Source organism: Pseudochaenichthys georgianus, chromosome 6, assembly GCF_902827115.2.
Source record: "Pseudochaenichthys georgianus chromosome 6, fPseGeo1.2, whole genome shotgun sequence".
Classification (NCBI taxonomy): Eukaryota; Metazoa; Chordata; class Actinopteri; order Perciformes; family Channichthyidae; genus Pseudochaenichthys; species Pseudochaenichthys georgianus.
The window spans coordinates 7,706,026-7,724,974 of record NC_047508.1 but is presented as its reverse complement, the minus strand read 5'-3'; the positions used below and the strand labels follow the sequence as shown (position 1 = coordinate 7,724,974).

Sequence of the window (18,949 nt, the reverse complement as noted above, 5' to 3'; positions counted from 1 at the left end):
CACCTGTGAGAAGGTATGATACTGTGTGTGTGTGTGTGTGTGTGTGTGTGTGTGTGTGTGTGTGTGTGTGTGTGTGTGTGTGTGTGTGTGTGTGTGTGTGTGTGTGTGTGTGTGTGTGTGTGTGTGTGTGTGTGTGTGTGTGTGTGTGTGTGTGTGTGTGTGTTCCATCTGCAGGATGAACATAACACACTCATACCCATTCAATCCTATGGCGGTCAAATCTGACCGAAAACATCAAGGGTGTTTCACTGTTGAATAAATCACTCAAAATGCAATGCAAGTGGTGATCATCAAGTGTACAGAGGCCTAGTGTGGAGGATAACATAAGGTATTGAGGCAACTGGATGAAAAACACAATATTTATGATTAAAATAAAAGTCATTCGGTCACTTTTGACCCGAAACGCAAGAGAAGGGTTAACTACAGCTCGTAAGCAAAGGACTCTCTTGTATATTACCACTGCAGTGTTACTCACAATTCTCCTTCTGAACCTACGCATGTGATCGCTGGACTGACGCTGGGCATAATGCATCTTGCAGTAGAACTTCCCTGTAAAAGAAGCACACACAAATTACAAATCCACACAACTTCAGTATGATAAAAACAATTACAACAACATACGTCAGTAATAAATAAATACCCCTTCTCACAAACGCCGCGCAGCTAATGTTCGCGCCGAACATTAGCCGTCTTTAGCTTAGCATGGTGACGTAAAGTCAAGCGAACGTAATGTAGACTGCATATAGCGATATGTTAGCCATCCGGTGATAGCATTTATGCTTCAACTATCATAAAAGTGGTGTTAATATGTGGGGATCTCCCTGCTAAAACTAACTTGTTGATCATTAGTGTTTGTTTGATGCAGAGCTTATTCTGTGCTAATCCCAAAGCTAATGGGAAGAAACGACTGTTTGTGTTGAGGGAGCCTTTGTACTGCTACCTTCTTGGTCTTTGGGATAGTTGAGAAGAGTCGGTGCATTGCCAGTCAAATTCTCTTAATGAGAAAATACATTTTCTTAATTTGTATTGATTCATGTAAACCTCTGAAAAACAAGAGTATTGTATTTTTCCTTACAGTAGAGATTAAGTAAAAGAATAAAAACATAAGAAAGCGTTCTCGTTTTGTATTGGCCAACGTGATTAAGCTATACCTTAAGAACAAAAGTGACCTACCTAAGAGTGGTGTAAAAGCTTAGGTACATAGTCAGCGTTAGTGTAACGTACCATCCTCTGAATCGTAGATGTACCCCCCCAGACGGAGAGTGCTGTTGCAGATGTCACAGCGGAAACACTCTCGATGGAAGAAGTATCCTTCAGCGCTCAGCCTCTCCATCACGTACACACGCTTGGTGCAGAAGTGGCAGACGTCGCTGCCGCCGAGCCCGGGAGCGAAGTCCTTACGGAGCACACACTGAGAGGAAGAACACATCAAGGTTAGAGAGGGGGGGACATGCTGCATCAAGACACGTTTTTGATGGTTGTTGATAAGTTCCAAGCTATTTCTGCAAAAAGTACACGAGAATTAGTTATCACATGGTCCAGTGAAAGTTAATTATTAAAAGCAGTTGCACCCATCATAGAATGTAAAATCAGTGAGGGGTAACAAGGAACTCAATCTTTTAAGTCTATTCTCTATGAATAGGTGGTGCAAGGAAGGAAAAAAAAGGTAGTGTTTAATTATAACAATGGAAAGCAGATTTACGCAAAGCAATACGTAAAAGGTTATTTCAAGCAGTTGTGATTATTTGCTTTTTTGTCAATAATAAAATAAGAATCGTCAGTACCCCCTGTGAAACTGGCAACCCAAGATTAAACAAAGCAGATTTAGCGTGTTATTTTCGCCCTTTACAGGGGCTGGCAGGCAGTGTTTTTTCATCGTACAAGCTAAGCTAGCTAGTTCCCGCCGTTTCAAGTCTTTATGCTAAGCTAAGCTAACGTGTGACTTCATATTTACCATATAGATGTGAGTAGTATCAATCTTCTCATCTCACTCTTGGCAAGACATTTAAAAAAGTATTTACATGGAGATAAGCATCAGCTCCTGGCCAGCGCGTCTTGTTTGAATGACACGAGTAAACACAACTGCAAGCTGCGGTGAACCTCGAGCGACACGAATATTTGCATCGCGTCGAATGTGAACGCAGCATAAGGCATTTGAAACCCTTTCAAGTTATCAATATCCTGTCGTTACAAGATTCCAACACAAGAGTCGACTATTTGAAACTAAAATAAATAGAATTGCGACTTGATTTCCACTCTACCAGACCGCTATCATCAGCAGTGGTCCTGACATATCGCATTCACGAGAACTGCAAAAATGTGAGGTCCGAGTAACCATTGCCAACCCACATATCAACCACTTCATTCATGAGTCCAAATGGAAGTGTGTAACAAATTGTAGGAAATTCCTTCAATGCTTTCCTGAGATGTTGGGTGACTGACAATGGGAAAGACTGTCGAACTGAAAATCCCCAACACATCAAGGCATGGTTATCGAAGGCGTGGAGGCGTACACATCAAACAAACATGAACTCTGGGTTAGATTTCTCTCTGCAACACCCACATGCATCTTACCGGCGCTGCATTGGGCCTGTGGTCTGTCTCATACAGGACGGCCAGTTTCTGAGCCTTAGCATCAATTATTGACGATACCTTTCCAACTGTACGCTAACGGGAACGTCAGGGAAACACAGGAGCAGGAGAGGAAGGAAGGGGGAGAGAAGAAGGAGTTGGAAACCACAGACAGGAGTTAGAAAGAAGACAGATGAAAGAGCCGGAAATGTATCTGAATGAATGGTACTGCCGTATAGAGTAGTACCTCTTTCATGTAACGAGGAGCTCCTGTCGGACAACTCTCAGAGCGAACAATTGACTTTTGAATTGTATTAGGTTTCTCCATAGTGTTGCTGCCATTGCACTAAATAGAGACATGAATAAAACATCAGTTGTGCAATTACATGCATATATCATATGAAAGCTGTGTGCCAATAATATGTAATCATCTTTGAGTTCCTACTATACCCTCATGAACTCTCCATCTAACACCACCCTCTCCTTCCTGCTTTCACCTTCATATGTGTATAGCACATACACCTGTACTGTCATTTAAGATTATGTTTAACTTAATATAATTCTATTTTACATGGATTTCTCTTGCACAATTTTCTTCCTTTTTGCCTTCCACAATTTGTATTGGTTTTATGTCTTTCATATTTTCTATGCTTTAGCTATGTTGCATATGACAATAAAGCCTTAGAATCCTGAGAATTCCAGAGGCAGGAAATTGAAAAAATGCGAGGTCAAAGACTAATGAATCCTAGACTGATATTAATTAACAAGGCCTAATTAACTATCTTCTAGCAACGTTACATACCAGAGTTTTAATTAGATGTTACATCCGAGTAATAGAGCTTTGGTCAGACTACGGCTTATTTTCTGGGGTAAACTAAAATGGCACCCCCCCCCCCATAACTGCTGTATATTTCCAACAGGTTACTGTTGTTTCAAGGAATTCTATTGATCCTCAAAGCTCGAAAACATTGTATGCAAACCGCAAATGGATGGTCCTGAGCTTTAAATGCTACTGTCGGGCAGCTGTCATCTGAATGATAGATTTCATGTCATAAAATGAACCTACTTTGTCTCAAAAGCTTGGAAAAGAAGACAACATGAACTATTCATTGTCCTTATTGTGTTTCTATGTAATTAAGTAATCGATTAACTTTGCCATAGACCAAGAGGTCTTTGAGAAATTGAGCATAAGATCTGCAGTTGTTCTGCTGGATGTTGATCTGCATGAGAAAGGGTTACCTTGATGGGATCGTTTTTGTCTAATTTGGTATCATCGTGAGCACTCTTGCAGCTCTTCTTCTGCTCAGTTTTCAGATTTTTCCAAGAGCTTGGACTTTTCCCCTCATAGTTTTGGTTGTGTGGTGAAGAAGCATGGCGGGGAGAGGAGCGGCTGTGTCCATGTTCACAGCCAGTCTCAGAGCAAGAGGAAGAAAGGGCATCAGAAGTGTTGTTGTTGCATGAGGAGGAATCGACAACAGGAGAAGAGATTTGCTCAGAATCGGTGTGAGAGGAGGAGAAGCCGGTCTGAGCGGTGGGTTCAGGGACCGGGTGGACCACAGGGTACACCGAGGGGCTCTGAGATACAGAGGAGGAGGGAGGAGGAGACAGGGACAAGGAACGACAGGAAGAGGTAGGTACCTCCACCTACAGAATGAGAATCAGACATTAACACAGTCCCAGAAACTTGATGACGTGAAATAAAAGCGAAGAGAATTCCACAAATAAAAGACGTGCAATCCACAACCTGAGATTTAGAAATGGGAGGAAGAGGAGGAGGAAGAGGAGGAGGAGGAGGAGGTTTGTTGGAGCCTGGACACATGGAGGCGAGGAGGTCCGCTCTCTCCTTTCTATTGCTCCCTCTACTCTCTCTAGCAGGCAGACCCTGGGCCGTCCTCTGCACAGGCAGCATGGTGACGACCAGGAGAGAACACACATGAGTGATTCAATACACATATACTTGGTAAAGGTTGCATATTTGACCAGTGTTGGAGGAACTATTCAGATCCTTTACTTAATTAAAAGTACTAATAAAACACTGTTAAAAGTAAGTACAATTAAGAATGTACGTTTAAATGTGTAATAGTGACTAAAGCTGGAAATAAATGTATTGAAGTCAAAAAGAAAATTGCTATTATACTTAAAGAGCCTGTGACACGAGTTTCCCCATCATCCAAACCCATCAATTTGAGTAAATATTGTCCCCTTGAAAACCGTTACTGAACTGATTTTGGATGTTTGTACTTTGATAACCATTAATCTGCCCTTCAATGTTGACCATTTTATGGATCTTCTCGGGGATTCTTCAAGTCCCGCCAAATGATGGGTGACGTCATTGCGGGCACAGCGCTCCAGCTGCACCGTCCAGGATCCCAGCATCTGCATGTAAACGCACGATGGCGCACACAGCAGCAAGCTCAGACAGCGATGACAGTTTAATTTTGAACGTGTCTGAGAGCTCATGTGAGGCTGAAGGATCGGTTTATGTTGCATACGGCAGTTTAAACTGGATTTCCTTTATCCTGTAATATGACTTGAGAGATTTAAACTCCGCACACCGAGTTGATCTCTTTTCTATAGACGCCGGAGGCGGGCAGCGTCAGGTAAAAGAAGTTATTTAGCCTTCTCAAACCTGAGCCTCACGCGCCGCCTATGGGGGATGTGCTAGTTCCGACCGGCCCACTTCGGTACCAGCCCATCGGGATTCGTCCCGATGGCCAGGCCGCCACTGCACCCAGCCCACGTAAACTGTCAACGGGGGGAGCCTCGCTGCGGGGAAACGGTGGACCTAGTGTCCCGATCGGAGTGGGAATAATAATAATAATCCGTGCATTTTATCCATTCATTTTCCCAACATTGTGGTAAAAAACCACACGTTTAATCCACGTTGGTGTACTACAACTACAAAAAGCATCGGTTTGTTTTCTCATCAGGAAATGCAGACCGGCTCAAACAAACGATTTTTAATCATCATCCTCACGATCATTTAATGTATCATATGTTCGCCGAATTGACATGAAAGCACTAATAAATGTAGTTTCATCCACTTGAGTTTATAACCACAAAAATAATCGATTTGTTAATTTTGTTTTTATATCACATCCTACGGGAGGAAATTCAGCAGCTCTCACTCCCGATTTTTAATCCTAATGTAATCATCATCTTCACCACGATCATTTATGTTTATGTCGCCGAATTGACATGAAAGCACTGACAAATATGAATATACTGTAGTCAACTTCATTAAAACGTTATTAACGTGCCTAAACTCAGTAATTCACAATTTCTACGCATGACAACACACTTTGACGTCACTTTCGAAGGAATTTCCCCGCGATGTTCGAAATTATTGATATTTAACGGAACAGTATCGCTTTTTCTTTTTTAAACTGACGATTCGAGATTACTAGTAGCCCAATATTTCATTGCACAACAGTTGTTGGGATGCTGTCACAGGCTCTTTAAGATCCCAAGTTAATAAGTTAAATGTTTTTGAAACCTCTTCTTATGTGTTGTTATGCAAACATCTATATGTGTAAATAGTAACTAAAGCTGTAAGATTGATGTAGTAAAGTAAAACCTTACTATAGAAGCATAAATAAAGTTGTATTTAGGTGCAGTACTGTATTCTACAGAACTAAAGTCACCTGCTGCATCTCCTCCTGTGAGCTCTCAGAGGAGAGATAGATATCAGAAGCAGAGAAGCGACCGGGGTTCAGGTCAGGAGAGAAGCGACCTCTGGAGTAATGGTCACTAGGGCTGGGGGAGCGGGAAGGACCTAGTGGGATCCTGGTAGAGTATGTGGGCGAAGGGGAGCGACTGGAGGAGAGAGGGTGAGGATAGAGGGGAGGGTTCTGTGGAGCCACAGCGCTGGGATTGTCCAGGAGGCGGAGGTAGACGGAGGGCTGGAAACAGGAAGGAGAGGTGAGGAGGAAGGAAAGAAGAGAGGATAGGTTTACAATACTTATACAAAGATGACACATTCACTGTATGTGTTACTCATTACAATAGTAATGTTCAAATGAAACCCTGAGCAACAAATGTACAGTGGCCAACAAGTGCAAACACAGTACAGGCGCAAACAACACAAATGTGCCAACACAAATGAATGTTCTCCAAACGTCACCAGTGCTCCGGTCCCAGCTGTGTGCGTCACTCTTTAGTGTCCCCGTTTCCCTTGTGTTTTGAGCTTCTTGCAGCGTTTTGTATTTGCAGCGTTTTTCTTATGCAGCGCTTTTAGTAAATGCTGCGCATGTGTTGTCAAGTTGGTGAAGATGTTTCTTCATGTGCGTGTGTTCTGGCACATTTGTGTTTCTATATTAGTTTTTGAAGTTGCAGCGCATTTTTTCAAATGAAGTAGATTTGGACCCTCATCGTTTGCAACCGTCGGCCACCATACAATGGCGGTTAAAGGGAAATGGAAACACTTTTCAAACTGCTTTCCATGCGACAATATTCCCATTAGGAAATGTATTTATCTAGTCTATTTCCAATGTAAACGATCGAGATACGCGAATTTATTTTTTGAAATACGTGCCTAATGACCAAGGGCGCTTCCATTGCTCCGGGACTTTCCCAGTGACGTCACTGTGTGGGTACGGCTTCCTGGGCCAAAGCTCAATAACAAACATGGCGTGCAATGCACCAGTAGTTTACATTAAAAGAAAATGGTCGTCGTCAGGAGCGTATTGCCCCAGGCTGCACAAATGGATTTTATACGAAGAAGGAAGAAGTACATTTCCATAGGCTGCCACTAAAGGATGAGAAGCTGCTCAAAGCATGGGTTATTTCCATGAAACGGTCCGATCCGCCGCTGAATCAGTATGCACGTGTGTGCAGCGAACACTTTACAAATGACGATTATGTCCACAAAATGAGGTTTGGTGAGTCTGGATGCCTGGTTCAATACAAAACATCGGATTTGAAGCCAGGATCTGTTCCCACAATATTCGATTTCTCAACGTATGCAGTCGGGAACACCGACCGTCCCAGCACGTCGGCCGCGCAAGACAATGACAGTGTCAACAAACGTGAAGTTCAAGCCACCAAACGAGTTGCTTCAGCTGCCGAGAGAGAGGTAAATATTGCAGCACTACCAGATTACTAGCTCACACATGTATTTACTGACACAGTGTGACCTTATTAATTAACGCAATCGCGTCCAAACTAAATGGTAGCTATTATTATTATGACGTACAATGGAGAATTGGGGGTGTTCTATAGCTCAACTAATTAAACTGGCATACACACGCTCATCTGTCGAAAACAGCCCTAAAAAGGCTAGTATTGCTGGACTAGGTGTTCAATGGATGGTATTGCAGGACCCAGAGCGCACGGAGCACAGAGCGGACAGCAGATAACGGAATTGCAGTTGTATTGCTTATAGATTATCAGAACATTTCAAAGGGGACACAGCCCCATTGGATATTAACCTATGGATTAACTACATCATCATTTTTATCGTTGTAATGCCATTGAAGACCAGTTTAGACCAGACAATGAGGAAGGTAAGCCGTTAGCTTAGCGTATGTTAGTACCTAGCGCCACTTGTTTTGATGTACGTTTTTGTTGATAACCTCGCAAGTTTGTATCTTTCAGTGTTGTGGTGGGCACCGTTAGATTCGGTGTCTCCTTGCGATCATAAACGATGTGTTGGATATGCGGCTAGGATAAGTAATAAGGGAGCTAGAAGTGCTTTTCGGTGCAGTAATAGGTTAGCATTTTTCGCTCGGGGCTAATTCAGAGGCTCACTGTTAGCATTGTGTGTTTTTAAAAAAAAAAATCCGGATCGTATGCCACTCTATTCGACCGAATCGGTTTATAAGCATAGGCCATGGGATGCCTGGTAACTGTAGATGCTTCCACACCAATGTCATCTCCCGACGAATAGTCAAATTCATCGTTCAAAACGTCGATCTCATTGCAAAATTCGTCCATTGCTGCTACGTTGTGTTGACTTCCGGTATGGATACCCGGAGCGAGGACCCACACAGTGACGTCACCATTTGGGACTCCCCTAATGGCAGTGGCCTGGTCCTGGAATTCCCCACCCGGCCGGCGGATAATTAATTTTCTTTTGGCGAGTAATATCATATACAATAAATATTACGATCAATATCCATTGTAAAATGAATAAACTACCGGAATATTATAGCTGTAATTGGTGTTTCCTTTCCCCTTTAAGTGTGATGGAAGGTCTTTCTGGAGCATGACTGGAAACAAAGGGTGTGTTTGTATTATCCAATCTGACGCTCTACACTCAAATAAGAAGCGTTCCATTTTCACATGAATAAATAAAAAACGGTTTGTTTAAGTACATGAGATACATACTTCCCTATAGATATCTGTTCATCAGTGAAGATGCTAATATAAGAAATAATCATGACGCCTGTTGACTCTTACAACAGGCCAATGAAAATAAATTAGACTGTGGAGGCTCGAGCTAAGATTAGGAGTAAGAGCAATGTAAGCTAGTTACCCAGCTAAACATTTTATTTAATAATATGGCAACAAAATTATAATGATCAATTAATTAATGTTTATATTTAAAGATCGGAATAAGCTCACGAATTAGTAGCATAAGCCATCAAATCACATTCACACTGAGCTGAGCGGTCTCCGAGGGAGGCGTACCTGCCACTTCGGGCGAGGGGGAGGCAGGGGAGGAGCAAGGGGGACATTTGTGGGTTTTGCAAAACGGGGGTTTTCCCTCTCATCCGTGTCCTCATCTTCCTCTCCTTCACTATCATTGTCCTCTGAGTGAGGAGGTGGGCTGACGGAAGGAGAAAGAGGAGAAGAGGAGGGGTCGGATGGGTCCTCGTCAGACTGATGCAAGGAGGAGAGGAAAGGAAAAAGGAGACAGGAAAGGAAGGTCAAAGGAAGGAAACAGTCTTGAGATTTAGTTTGAAATTGCAAATACATACATTGGGCCAGAGAATGCCTTTACCAGAGATACAGAGTTGAAAGGGGGGTAAAAGAGGGGATGACATCGCCTGGAACTTTCCACAGGCTCGGGAATCAAACCCTGGTACTTGGCAGTGGACTCGGCAAATGGGTCGCCAGCTCTAACACTGAGCCATCTGGTCCGGGGACACTGGAGGCTGACTATTTATTAGCAACACCTTAAGATGCATGAAGACCCAGCTTCGCCTTTCAATGACAACCAACACGGCTGTTCGTCATGTTCACCAGGAAAGAGTGTAAAACTTAGACAAGAAGAAACTGTGTAAAAAAACGTGTTAACGTTTCTGATGCACTTTTAGAATCAGACGGCTGAGGGATTTTCTTTATAGCTTACATACTTTTAACAAGTAGTGCCTTGCCTGTGCCCCGCTGCTGCAAAGTGGCACGGTGATGTTTGCTTCTCTATTTTCCATGCAAAGTTTTCTAATATGACATTTGTCACATACATTTGGAAATGGCAGCACTTGGGTCCCCAGATATCGGCCCACCAAGAGAGAGTGTACATATAAACCTCTCAAAGAGTTATCCTTTGTTACATTCCTTGGTGTACTATTTTTCAGAACATTTTAAACAAATTGTACTTTCAAAAAGTGGTCGGGTATATCCAGTGTCCACAGCTTAAAATGTGGCTTATCATAATCCACTGAACAACATTTTGAAGAGAAAACAATGGATCCAGTGGCTGTAGTGGGACGTAGAGACTGCATTAGTGTGCAGGTGACCATATTAAGAAAAGATCAAACCAAAAATGAATAAATGTAGTATTGGGAGACATAGTTATCTTATTGTGATGATTAATTATCATGTATTAAAACTATTAATAGACTCATTTCATTTCAAAAACAGGAATACAAAAAAGAATAGTTTTACATGTCAACATTAGGTATTCATTTTCTTATATTCAAATACTTTCTGTGCTTCCATACTAAAGCCAGTCAGCCTAATTGCCTAACCCTGAAACACAGAAGTAAGTCCAAAGTAAGTCCCAGCCAGGGGTGCAAACACGTATGGTGGGAAAAAAGAGAACTATTCGAAGCAGAAATGGTATGGTATGACGTCTTCGCACAAGGTCTCAGTAGTGTTTTTCGGTGAGTCGGACCCCCCCCAAAACGAAAACTCTTCGGTTCTCCACGAATTTTCATTTCATTTCAAACCTTTATTTATCCAGGTGTATCCCATTGAGATCATTGATCTCTTTTTCAAGGGAGACCTGCTCAAGGAGGTTCCACATGAAACATAAAAACATAAACAGAACACCAAAAAGGACATCATACAGACAAAAGGACATCATGTATTCTGTACATTCTGATTTGGGTGACTTGTGTCACTCTGACCCAAATCAGCGTTAAAAAAGCGGGAGGCGCCGAAAAGCGACTCATTTGCATGAAGTCCTGATACGCCTTTTACTCAAACGGTGCTCCTCTCACCTTGCTGCGGCTCTTTGTGGAGGAGTTCTCTTGGAACTTGGCCTGCAGCTGCGTTGCCATGGAGCGCACTTTGTTCTCCCGCAGCTCCCCCTCCTCACCTGCAGGGGGCGCACTGTGGACAGACAGCTGCAGCCAGGGCAGAGTCACAGAGGGGAGTAGAGAGAACAGTAGGAAGTGAGATCAATTTGAAATGCAATTCAACATGTTATCTGTTGTTGGAGCTACCTCTGTGAGGTAGTGGGTTCCCTTTCGCTGTCTCTTGTTGACACAATCCTCTTCCAGTTTCTTATCATCCTGCGACAGAAAATACAGATTCATGAATAGATGAACACTTCATTACCAACCATGCTTTGATCTCTATATTACCGTCAGCTAATCTGATCATGATAAGTGATTGAATAGTGTATGGAGTGGTGCAGGTATAAGTCATAGAACAGGAAATCAGTTAGCATTTGAGCACTTCCAGGTTTCCTCGTCTTAATGCCATTTGTTTTTTGGTTAGATGCCTGACAAAAGTCCGTGGTTAACACAAGCTGAAGAGATATCACTTTGTGTTCTACGGCAGACATTAGCCACGGTGATGTGAAGTCCTGCGGCCGTGATGTCGTTCATCTCTATGTGGTATGAACATGGACATTATGGTAACTTCACTTTGGCATTTTCATTTACAATTATCAAAGTGGTGTGAATGTGGAGAATATCCTCGACAAACTTGAGTTGTAAGAATGCTCAGATCATGTACTTCATTCAAAGTAGAAGTATCAGAGACTAGGAATACTCTGTTACAGTACAAGTCCTGCATTAAAAACGTTACTCAAGTAAAAGTAGAAAAGTATAACCATCTAAATATACTACAAGTACCAAAAGTAAAAGTACTCATTATAAACATTATGTTTTGATTATAATGATTGATCATGAAAGTGTTCTCAAAGCTGGCAAAGGTGCAGATAGTTTGAATGACTTTGTAGACTGCAGGGTAGCTGGAACTAAAGTCTGATTCAACACTTGATTAGATTTAAAATCATTAATCAAGATCTGTAAAGTAACTGAAGGTGTTACATACATGTAGTGGAATAAAAGTACAATATTTGACAACTGAATTGTAGTGGAGTACAAGTAACAAATGGCATTAAATGGAAATAATGAAGTAAAGTACAAGTAACTAAAAATTGTACTGAACACGAGTTAATGTACTTAGTTACTTTTACTTTACTGTGTGTTAGTACTAAAAATATGTGTTGGCTACTGATCTCTTTTTCTGCAATATTCCAATATCCAACGGAAAAATCCAATTGCTTTGAGCCGAGGGAGCCATGCCATGCTAACCTCCGGGTCGGCCTATTGCTGCACGACTCTATTGTTAGAGAATGAGAAGACTCCATGAAGGAGGCTGGGAGGGGTCGGCTCTGTAATCTGTATGAGAGCATGACATGAGATGTGACAGTTCTCTTTACCCGGGGCGTCCTCTTCTTGGACTGAGGCAGGTTCAGCACTCTGTGCTTGGGTTGAGCTGGATTCTCCCCATTACCATCTGGATCTCTTGAACCTGGAATACAGACACCAGGGTTCATACACTTTTTCACCAATCATTTTCAATGACCTTTCCACGACCTTTACCTAATTGTCCATGACCAAAGAAATTACTCTTTCTCAGCGTACCACTGAAAATGGTTTATTTGAACATGGAACAGGAAAATAAGGTCTGCATATGAAACATGTTGGTCATATCTAAAACAAATCCAATAGTAGGCTAGCTTCTACACGCTAAAGCAACTCAAATCTCTCACCAGTCAGTTAAATGCCATTTTACGTTTCATTACTATACGATATAGTATTCATTATCATTATAGTATTACTATTTTGGCGATTAGATAAAATATTAATTATATTTGATGCAACTTTAGTTACATTTCCATGACTTTTCCAAAACTTTGGGAAAAATATTGTTTTCCAGAACTTTTCCAGGGCCTGGAATTAGCATTTTGAATTTCCATGACTTTTCCAAGTTTTTAATGTAAGAACCGTCATATTAGGTTTGCATAAAGCTCAGAACAATGTTCTTCAAATACCTAACATAATAATAATTAATAATTCCTTACATTTATTATAGCGCTTTTTCAATGACTCAAAGCGCTTTACATATACACACATTACACACATATCATACATGCAATGGTCAGATACTGTGGACAAAACCCACAGGAGCAAGTTCAGGTGAAGTGTCTTGCCCAAGGACACACCGGCTTTACAGACGCAGCAGCGGCGGGTTTCACCCCTTGATCTGATGATCATTGCACAGCGCACTGCGCCACACCGTCCATCTTCACGCCTCGAAGTCATCGAGGCGCTTTTACAAGTACACATTGATATTATACATGTGTCTTGCCCAAGGACACACCGGCCTGACGCAGTGGGGGCAGGAGCGGGTTTCGAACTGGAGTTCCCCAGCACCCCCCTTGATCTGATGATCGGATGCACAGACCACTGCGCCACCCGTCACAGGTTAACATACTACTGACACATACATACATTTCAAATGAAAGCATCTGGAGAGGTTTCTAATCAAACAATGAGGATGTTTAGAAAAAGGGGTTAGACACATTTAACATACAACTTAGAAATAAAGCAACTTGTAACATGTTTAGGTCCATTCCAAGATGGGTTATTTTAGTGCATTGACTCGGGTAACTATATTTACATACACAGTTCAGATTCTTAACTTGAGTATTTTCAGTTTATGCTACTTTAGTTGATTCAGATTTTGAACAGAGTATTTTTACTAAGTATTACTGTTACTATGTAAACTTTCTGAGCAGTAATAATAACAATAACTTTAATTGATATAGCGCCTTTCATTAACCCAAGGTCGCTTGTACTTCTTCACTTCCTCACCAGTGTATGTGAAACAGTACATCTTGATTTAAATCTAGGGCTCTGACCAGATGCTGAGAGGTATTTATATTTATTCTGAGCTGAAAGGAAGGGTTTCCTTTTCGGATGCTGAACATGTTTCACATATTACAATTTGTTGTTAATTGAAGAAGTTACAAAACAACATGTGATGTTGATCTACTCATAAGCTGTCTTTGCATAGAAGAATCAAACTCGTTTATATACAGTAGTTGATGACACATCTCCCCAGGATTGTCTCATTTGATTAAAACAAAGAAGCTTTCAGAATAACTTCAAGGATGCAATAATGACATGACATACAGGGGCTATATAATGGGAGGGGGGGTACATCCTCAAACCTTTCATAACAAATCATTAGTATTGAAAACAAAACCCACCGGTGTAACTTTTCATAACAACTTATGACACCAAGGTCATTTGAGTAGAATTCCCACCGAATGGTCTCTAAAAAGCTCCACTGGAGATCCATGCTCCCCCAGCCCTGCAGAGTGTGGGTCACTGCGTGGTGACAGCAGTGGAGGAGACACGAGGTCCACAGGACATTACCAGGAAAGCATTTCAAATTCAACGTGGTGTGACTGGAGCCGAGGGCCACCAGACTTCTGCAGAGTGACAGCTTCCACAGACATAGCTCACATACCAGCCGTGTCTCTGGCAGGGACCGACCTGGCCGCGGTGGTGTAACACTAGCTCACACACTGGAGAAAATAGTCCCTGAGCCTCAGTTAAGTGAAAAACTACCGGATCTGTACTTTAACAGAATGCACTGACCCCATTTAGCTTCTTTACATGTTCTTAGTTACAGTACATGACATGTCATTTAGCTAAAGCTGTTATCAGATGCATTTACTTTAAAGAGGACATATAATATATATAAATGCTCATTGTCAGGTTCATATCAGTATGTAGTGTCTCTCCTGTGACATGTCTCCATGCTTTAATGTTCAAAAAGCTCTTTATTTGTCTCATACTGCCTGTGTGTGCTGCAGCACCTCTTTTCACCCTCTGTCTGAAACCAGAGCCCAGTCTGCTCTGATTGGTTAGCTGGCCGGCTCTGTTGTGATTGGTCAACCGCTTAGAGATGTCCCATCCCTTAGCATATCATGTACAATGTGTTGGACAATAGACATGCAAGTATTTCATAGTGATGTCACTATGTTAAGGAAGTGAATAAGGAGTCCAATGGAGGTAAATGGTAAATGGACTGTACTTATATAGCGCTTTATCCAGACTTTAAGACCCCTCAAAGCGCTTTACATACTACATGCCGTTCACCCATTCATACTGAGCAGTGTATGTTAGGACATGCACTGACATGCATACACATTCACACAGCGTTGGCCATCGGGAGCAACTCAGGGTTAAGTATCTTGCTCAAGGATACATCGACATGTTGACTGCATGGGCTGGGATCGAACCCACAACCTTCTGGTTGAAAGACGACCGCACTCCCTCGCAGCCACAGTCGCCCTAGGTGTTTCAAGCAAAACCTATATGACACACGACAGGAAAGGAGAAACCCCAGACGCAGAATACAGCCTTTAATATCGTATACTACATGCGGGAGAAATGTGGGGTTAAGTATTTTGCCCATTGATATTTCGATTATTGGGGATCGCACAACTGACCAATAGGTAGAACCCCCTGTGCCACAGCCAGCATGGGCAGCATCATGTGATTTATAAGAATACTTTGAGTGATATTTCACCCTCTCTGTTAGGGAATAAAGGTTGAGGACATTCTGTATTCACAGTTATTTTTGGTAGGGTATAGTGTTACGCACTTTCTTGGGTGGTTAGTTACAAATGTAACTGTGCACTGCATAACTCCCCTGGGTGTCGCCCCACCCACTTGTTCTGGACGGCTGGATTCCACGTTCAAACTGTAAAGCGCAATTATAAACAGGGCTGCACATAACTGGTGCGCAGGTGCGCCGTGTCATTTGAAAAAAGGCGCATTTGCGTACCAACATTGAGAGAGAGAGAAGAGAGAGAAGGGAGAAGAGAAAAGAGAGAGGAGAGAGAAGAGAGAGAGAGAGAAATATATTTGCGAGTTGCATATGAACTCAGGGCCGGCCCGTAGCACTGGCGTTATAGATGTTGGCCTAGGGCGCCAGATCTGGGAGGCGCTGTGCTGGGAGGGAAAAAAACATTTTTAACCGTTGGGGCTCATCCTAATTTTCGGCCTTGAAGTAACGATATTCATAGTTAAGTAAATGTAACACCTTTTTCACCCCGGTTTCATTCGCCCTGTACGACGGGCGCTGTAAGTGATGAAAATGGGGGATGTTGGCTTATCTGGCGCGCGCAGCTCACAGCCAAAGTGCGAGTGAGCGAGGGAGAGAGGGAGGGTGCACTGCCTGGTGTTGTTGTTATTAGCATCTGGTGCTCGCTGCTCGATCGGAAGAAGAAGATGTTTCTATAATGATGTGGAGGGAGAGTCCTCTCCAGTCAGACTGAGAGGCTGATAACTACAGCTCAGTGAGGTAAGGTAAGTGTTTAGATAGTTCACTTTAGTCTAAGTTCAAACGGTTTGGTCACAATTTATGTAAACACATAATTCCTAGGCACTCCTTTATAATTATTGGGATAAACAGGTTTGAAATCATTCCAATGTAAACTATAGGACATTAAACCAGACATATCCTTTAAAACTGGAGATAAAAAAAAATGCATAAATAAATAAATGTTAAGGTAAAATAAGATATGTACAACATAAATAAAATAAGTTACATTAATTTGTTATTGGCTATGGGTTACATCCACTTGTCTAAGATGACAACAGAGACTTTCGACCCAAAACCAGCAGCTAATCGCAGACTCAACCAGAGAGAAAGTAGTAGGCCTACATCATCAGCTACCATGTCTGACAGAGAGGAAGACAGTGAGGAGAACAGTCAGGAGGGAGTGAGGACAGCTTGTAGGATTACTGGTCGTGCTAATGTTGTCTTGTGTTCACCTCTGCACGTGTGTTCAGTGTTCACCTCTGCACGTGTGTTCACCTCTGTGTGTTCAATGCCGTGTGTCTGGCACATAAAGTCAAGACCCCCTCAAAAGTTACAGTTTATTTCATTTTAAGGATGAGCACCAAGACACATCTCCAGGTGCTGCTTTGAGAACCAGGGCAAAAAAGTGATGTGCACCCCTGATTATAAACTAGCCATTTCCTTTAAGTCATACTGGTACTAACTAGTCATACTGGTACTAACTAGTCATACTGGTACTAACTAGTCATACTGCTGTAAATTACATACACCTAAAATAAATCGTCTAAAACTCAGTATAGATCAAATCCTTCAAGAGAGTATGGATGAAAGTGTGTCTCAATATTATTTGTGTGAACACATCAACAGTGAGTGTGTAAATATGTCATCTGTAAATGTAAAACACCTTCAAAAATATTTGGAAATTCCAAAAATATTTTGCTCATATAAAACAGATCTGCAAATATACCACAAACAAAAACATGAAAGTACATCAAATTGAAAATCTACTTCAATCACTCGGCCATTTTCACTATTTCAAAGTAAAAGTATTCAGTGTAGTTACTGAGTTGTTTTCTTTTAAATAACCAGCCGCTCATAGCTGCAATCTTTATCTTACTATGTACATTTGACATAGTGAGTACCAGTGTGTGTTTATTGGTTCTAATATACACTTTCGTATATATTTCAGTTTGAGTTGGCCTTTTGATTCACATTTTCCTTAATGTAAGAGCTAGCTAAGTAAATCAACCCGGTTCTGTTTCTCTGCGACAGGAGCAGGAATGAGACTGACCGTTGTTGTTTTCTTGGGAGTTCCTGAAGGCCTCGTAGAATTTGGAGAGGTAGAGAACCATCAACAGCTTGTCAGGTTCAGACGCAGCCATCTCCTTTCCCCTCGCCACCGGCTGGATGCCGAACTCTCGCTCAGCCACGTCAAACGCCAGCTGGTTGTTCCCTGCCATGTCCTCCTCGTTCAGAGAGTCAAAGTCACTGACGAGAACACAAGTGAGTGATGGTTAGTGTTCAGGTTCTTATTCTTTCTTCAATCATCCTCCATATTCCTGGCACTGGCAGAGGACAAAGATGGTGAAGTGACACTTTCACGTTCTTAAGGAAACAAAAATAAGTTAGTGGCATAATTATTAGCAAACATACACCAACATAGGTGCTAAAAAGAGGAAGGATAAGAAAAGAGGGGACTACTTAATGACTAAATTAGACAGAAGAAATGTGTTTTTTCTATAGCTATAGCTTTACTAGCTTATATTTCTATTTAATAATATGCGATTTATTTATTTTCAGTTATCTCTTCCAAAATAAATCCTTATCTTAATAAGATTTCCTGAGAAAATAAAGCTTAACTGATCAACTCCTGTTTCTAAACTGCGAGATGACGACACCTTACTTCAGTAGAAAGATTGTTGTTCTCATGCTTACTAATAGTACTACGCTGTTTAGTTCAGAAAGAGCCAGTCTGGACAGGCGGCTCTTCACAGGCAACCACAAAAAACCCTCTAAGACCTGTTTAACCGCCAAGATGTACGTGTGTTTCATTTTGCCTTTGTGTGTGTTCGTACATGAGCTCAGGCCTCTGGCGGTGTATGAGAGCACACACGGCCAGGCCGTTCCTCCAGGAAGACGTGAGATCGGTGATGTTTACTCCTCTGTAGCCCTGAGTCTGCTTCTGACACCAGGTCAGCAGCCGGCCAGGACGCACCTCGGACTCTGCAGGACACAATGAAACAAACAATAGTGTCAGAAACGTCCTGTCAAGCTGGCTGACAGTGAGTTTCCCTTACACATACAGCAGTAATTCCATCATTCCGCATTTATACCCTTGGGTTCCACTTGAGCCTTGTGACTCATAGATTTGGATCACCTCCCATGCTCCAAGCAGAGTAACTTGGCAGAACATTCACAAACAGAGCAGACATTCAGGTGAGGGCACTAACTGGCCTACTTAAAGGATCTGCAGCAATTGCTTCGATGTGCTTGGAAATGCATAACTGTAACGTCATGGCGGGGTTTCTTAGTTGATCTGTGACGTTAAGGAATGGAAATTTGTTTCATGGTTGAATTAACCTTATGGTTTTTC

The 18,949-nt window shown here is 42.0% G+C and overlaps 1 protein-coding gene across 6 annotated transcripts in view; it reads right to left on the bottom strand.

Annotated features, from left to right (window-relative positions):
- The window catches only part of LOC117447687 (F-actin-monooxygenase mical2b-like), an 86,510-nt gene that overhangs the window by 18,698 nt on the left and 48,863 nt on the right, over positions 1-18,949 (bottom strand). For 3 of the 6 annotated variants that reach the window (XM_034084511.1, XM_071203442.1, XM_071203445.1), the window contains exons 12-24: positions 18,432-18,579; positions 17,648-17,844; positions 12,413-12,504; positions 11,184-11,252; positions 10,959-11,084; positions 9,202-9,393; positions 6,216-6,473; positions 4,316-4,465; positions 3,811-4,215; positions 2,819-2,917; positions 2,575-2,667; positions 1,225-1,411; positions 476-549 (exon numbers count right to left, since the gene is read on the bottom strand). In XM_034084511.1, the coding sequence (XP_033940402.1) occupies positions 476-549; positions 1,225-1,411; positions 2,575-2,667; positions 2,819-2,917; positions 3,811-4,215; positions 4,316-4,465; positions 6,216-6,473; positions 9,202-9,393; positions 10,959-11,084; positions 11,184-11,252; positions 12,413-12,504; positions 17,648-17,844; positions 18,432-18,579 (2,090 nt within the window). The remainder of the gene's footprint in view (positions 1-475; positions 550-1,224; positions 1,412-2,574; positions 2,668-2,818; positions 2,918-3,810; positions 4,216-4,315; positions 4,466-6,215; positions 6,474-9,201; positions 9,394-10,958; positions 11,085-11,183; positions 11,253-12,412; positions 12,505-17,647; positions 17,845-18,431; positions 18,580-18,949) is intronic. The other 3 variants (XM_071203443.1, XM_071203444.1, XM_034084512.1) reach the window with 3 other exon arrangements.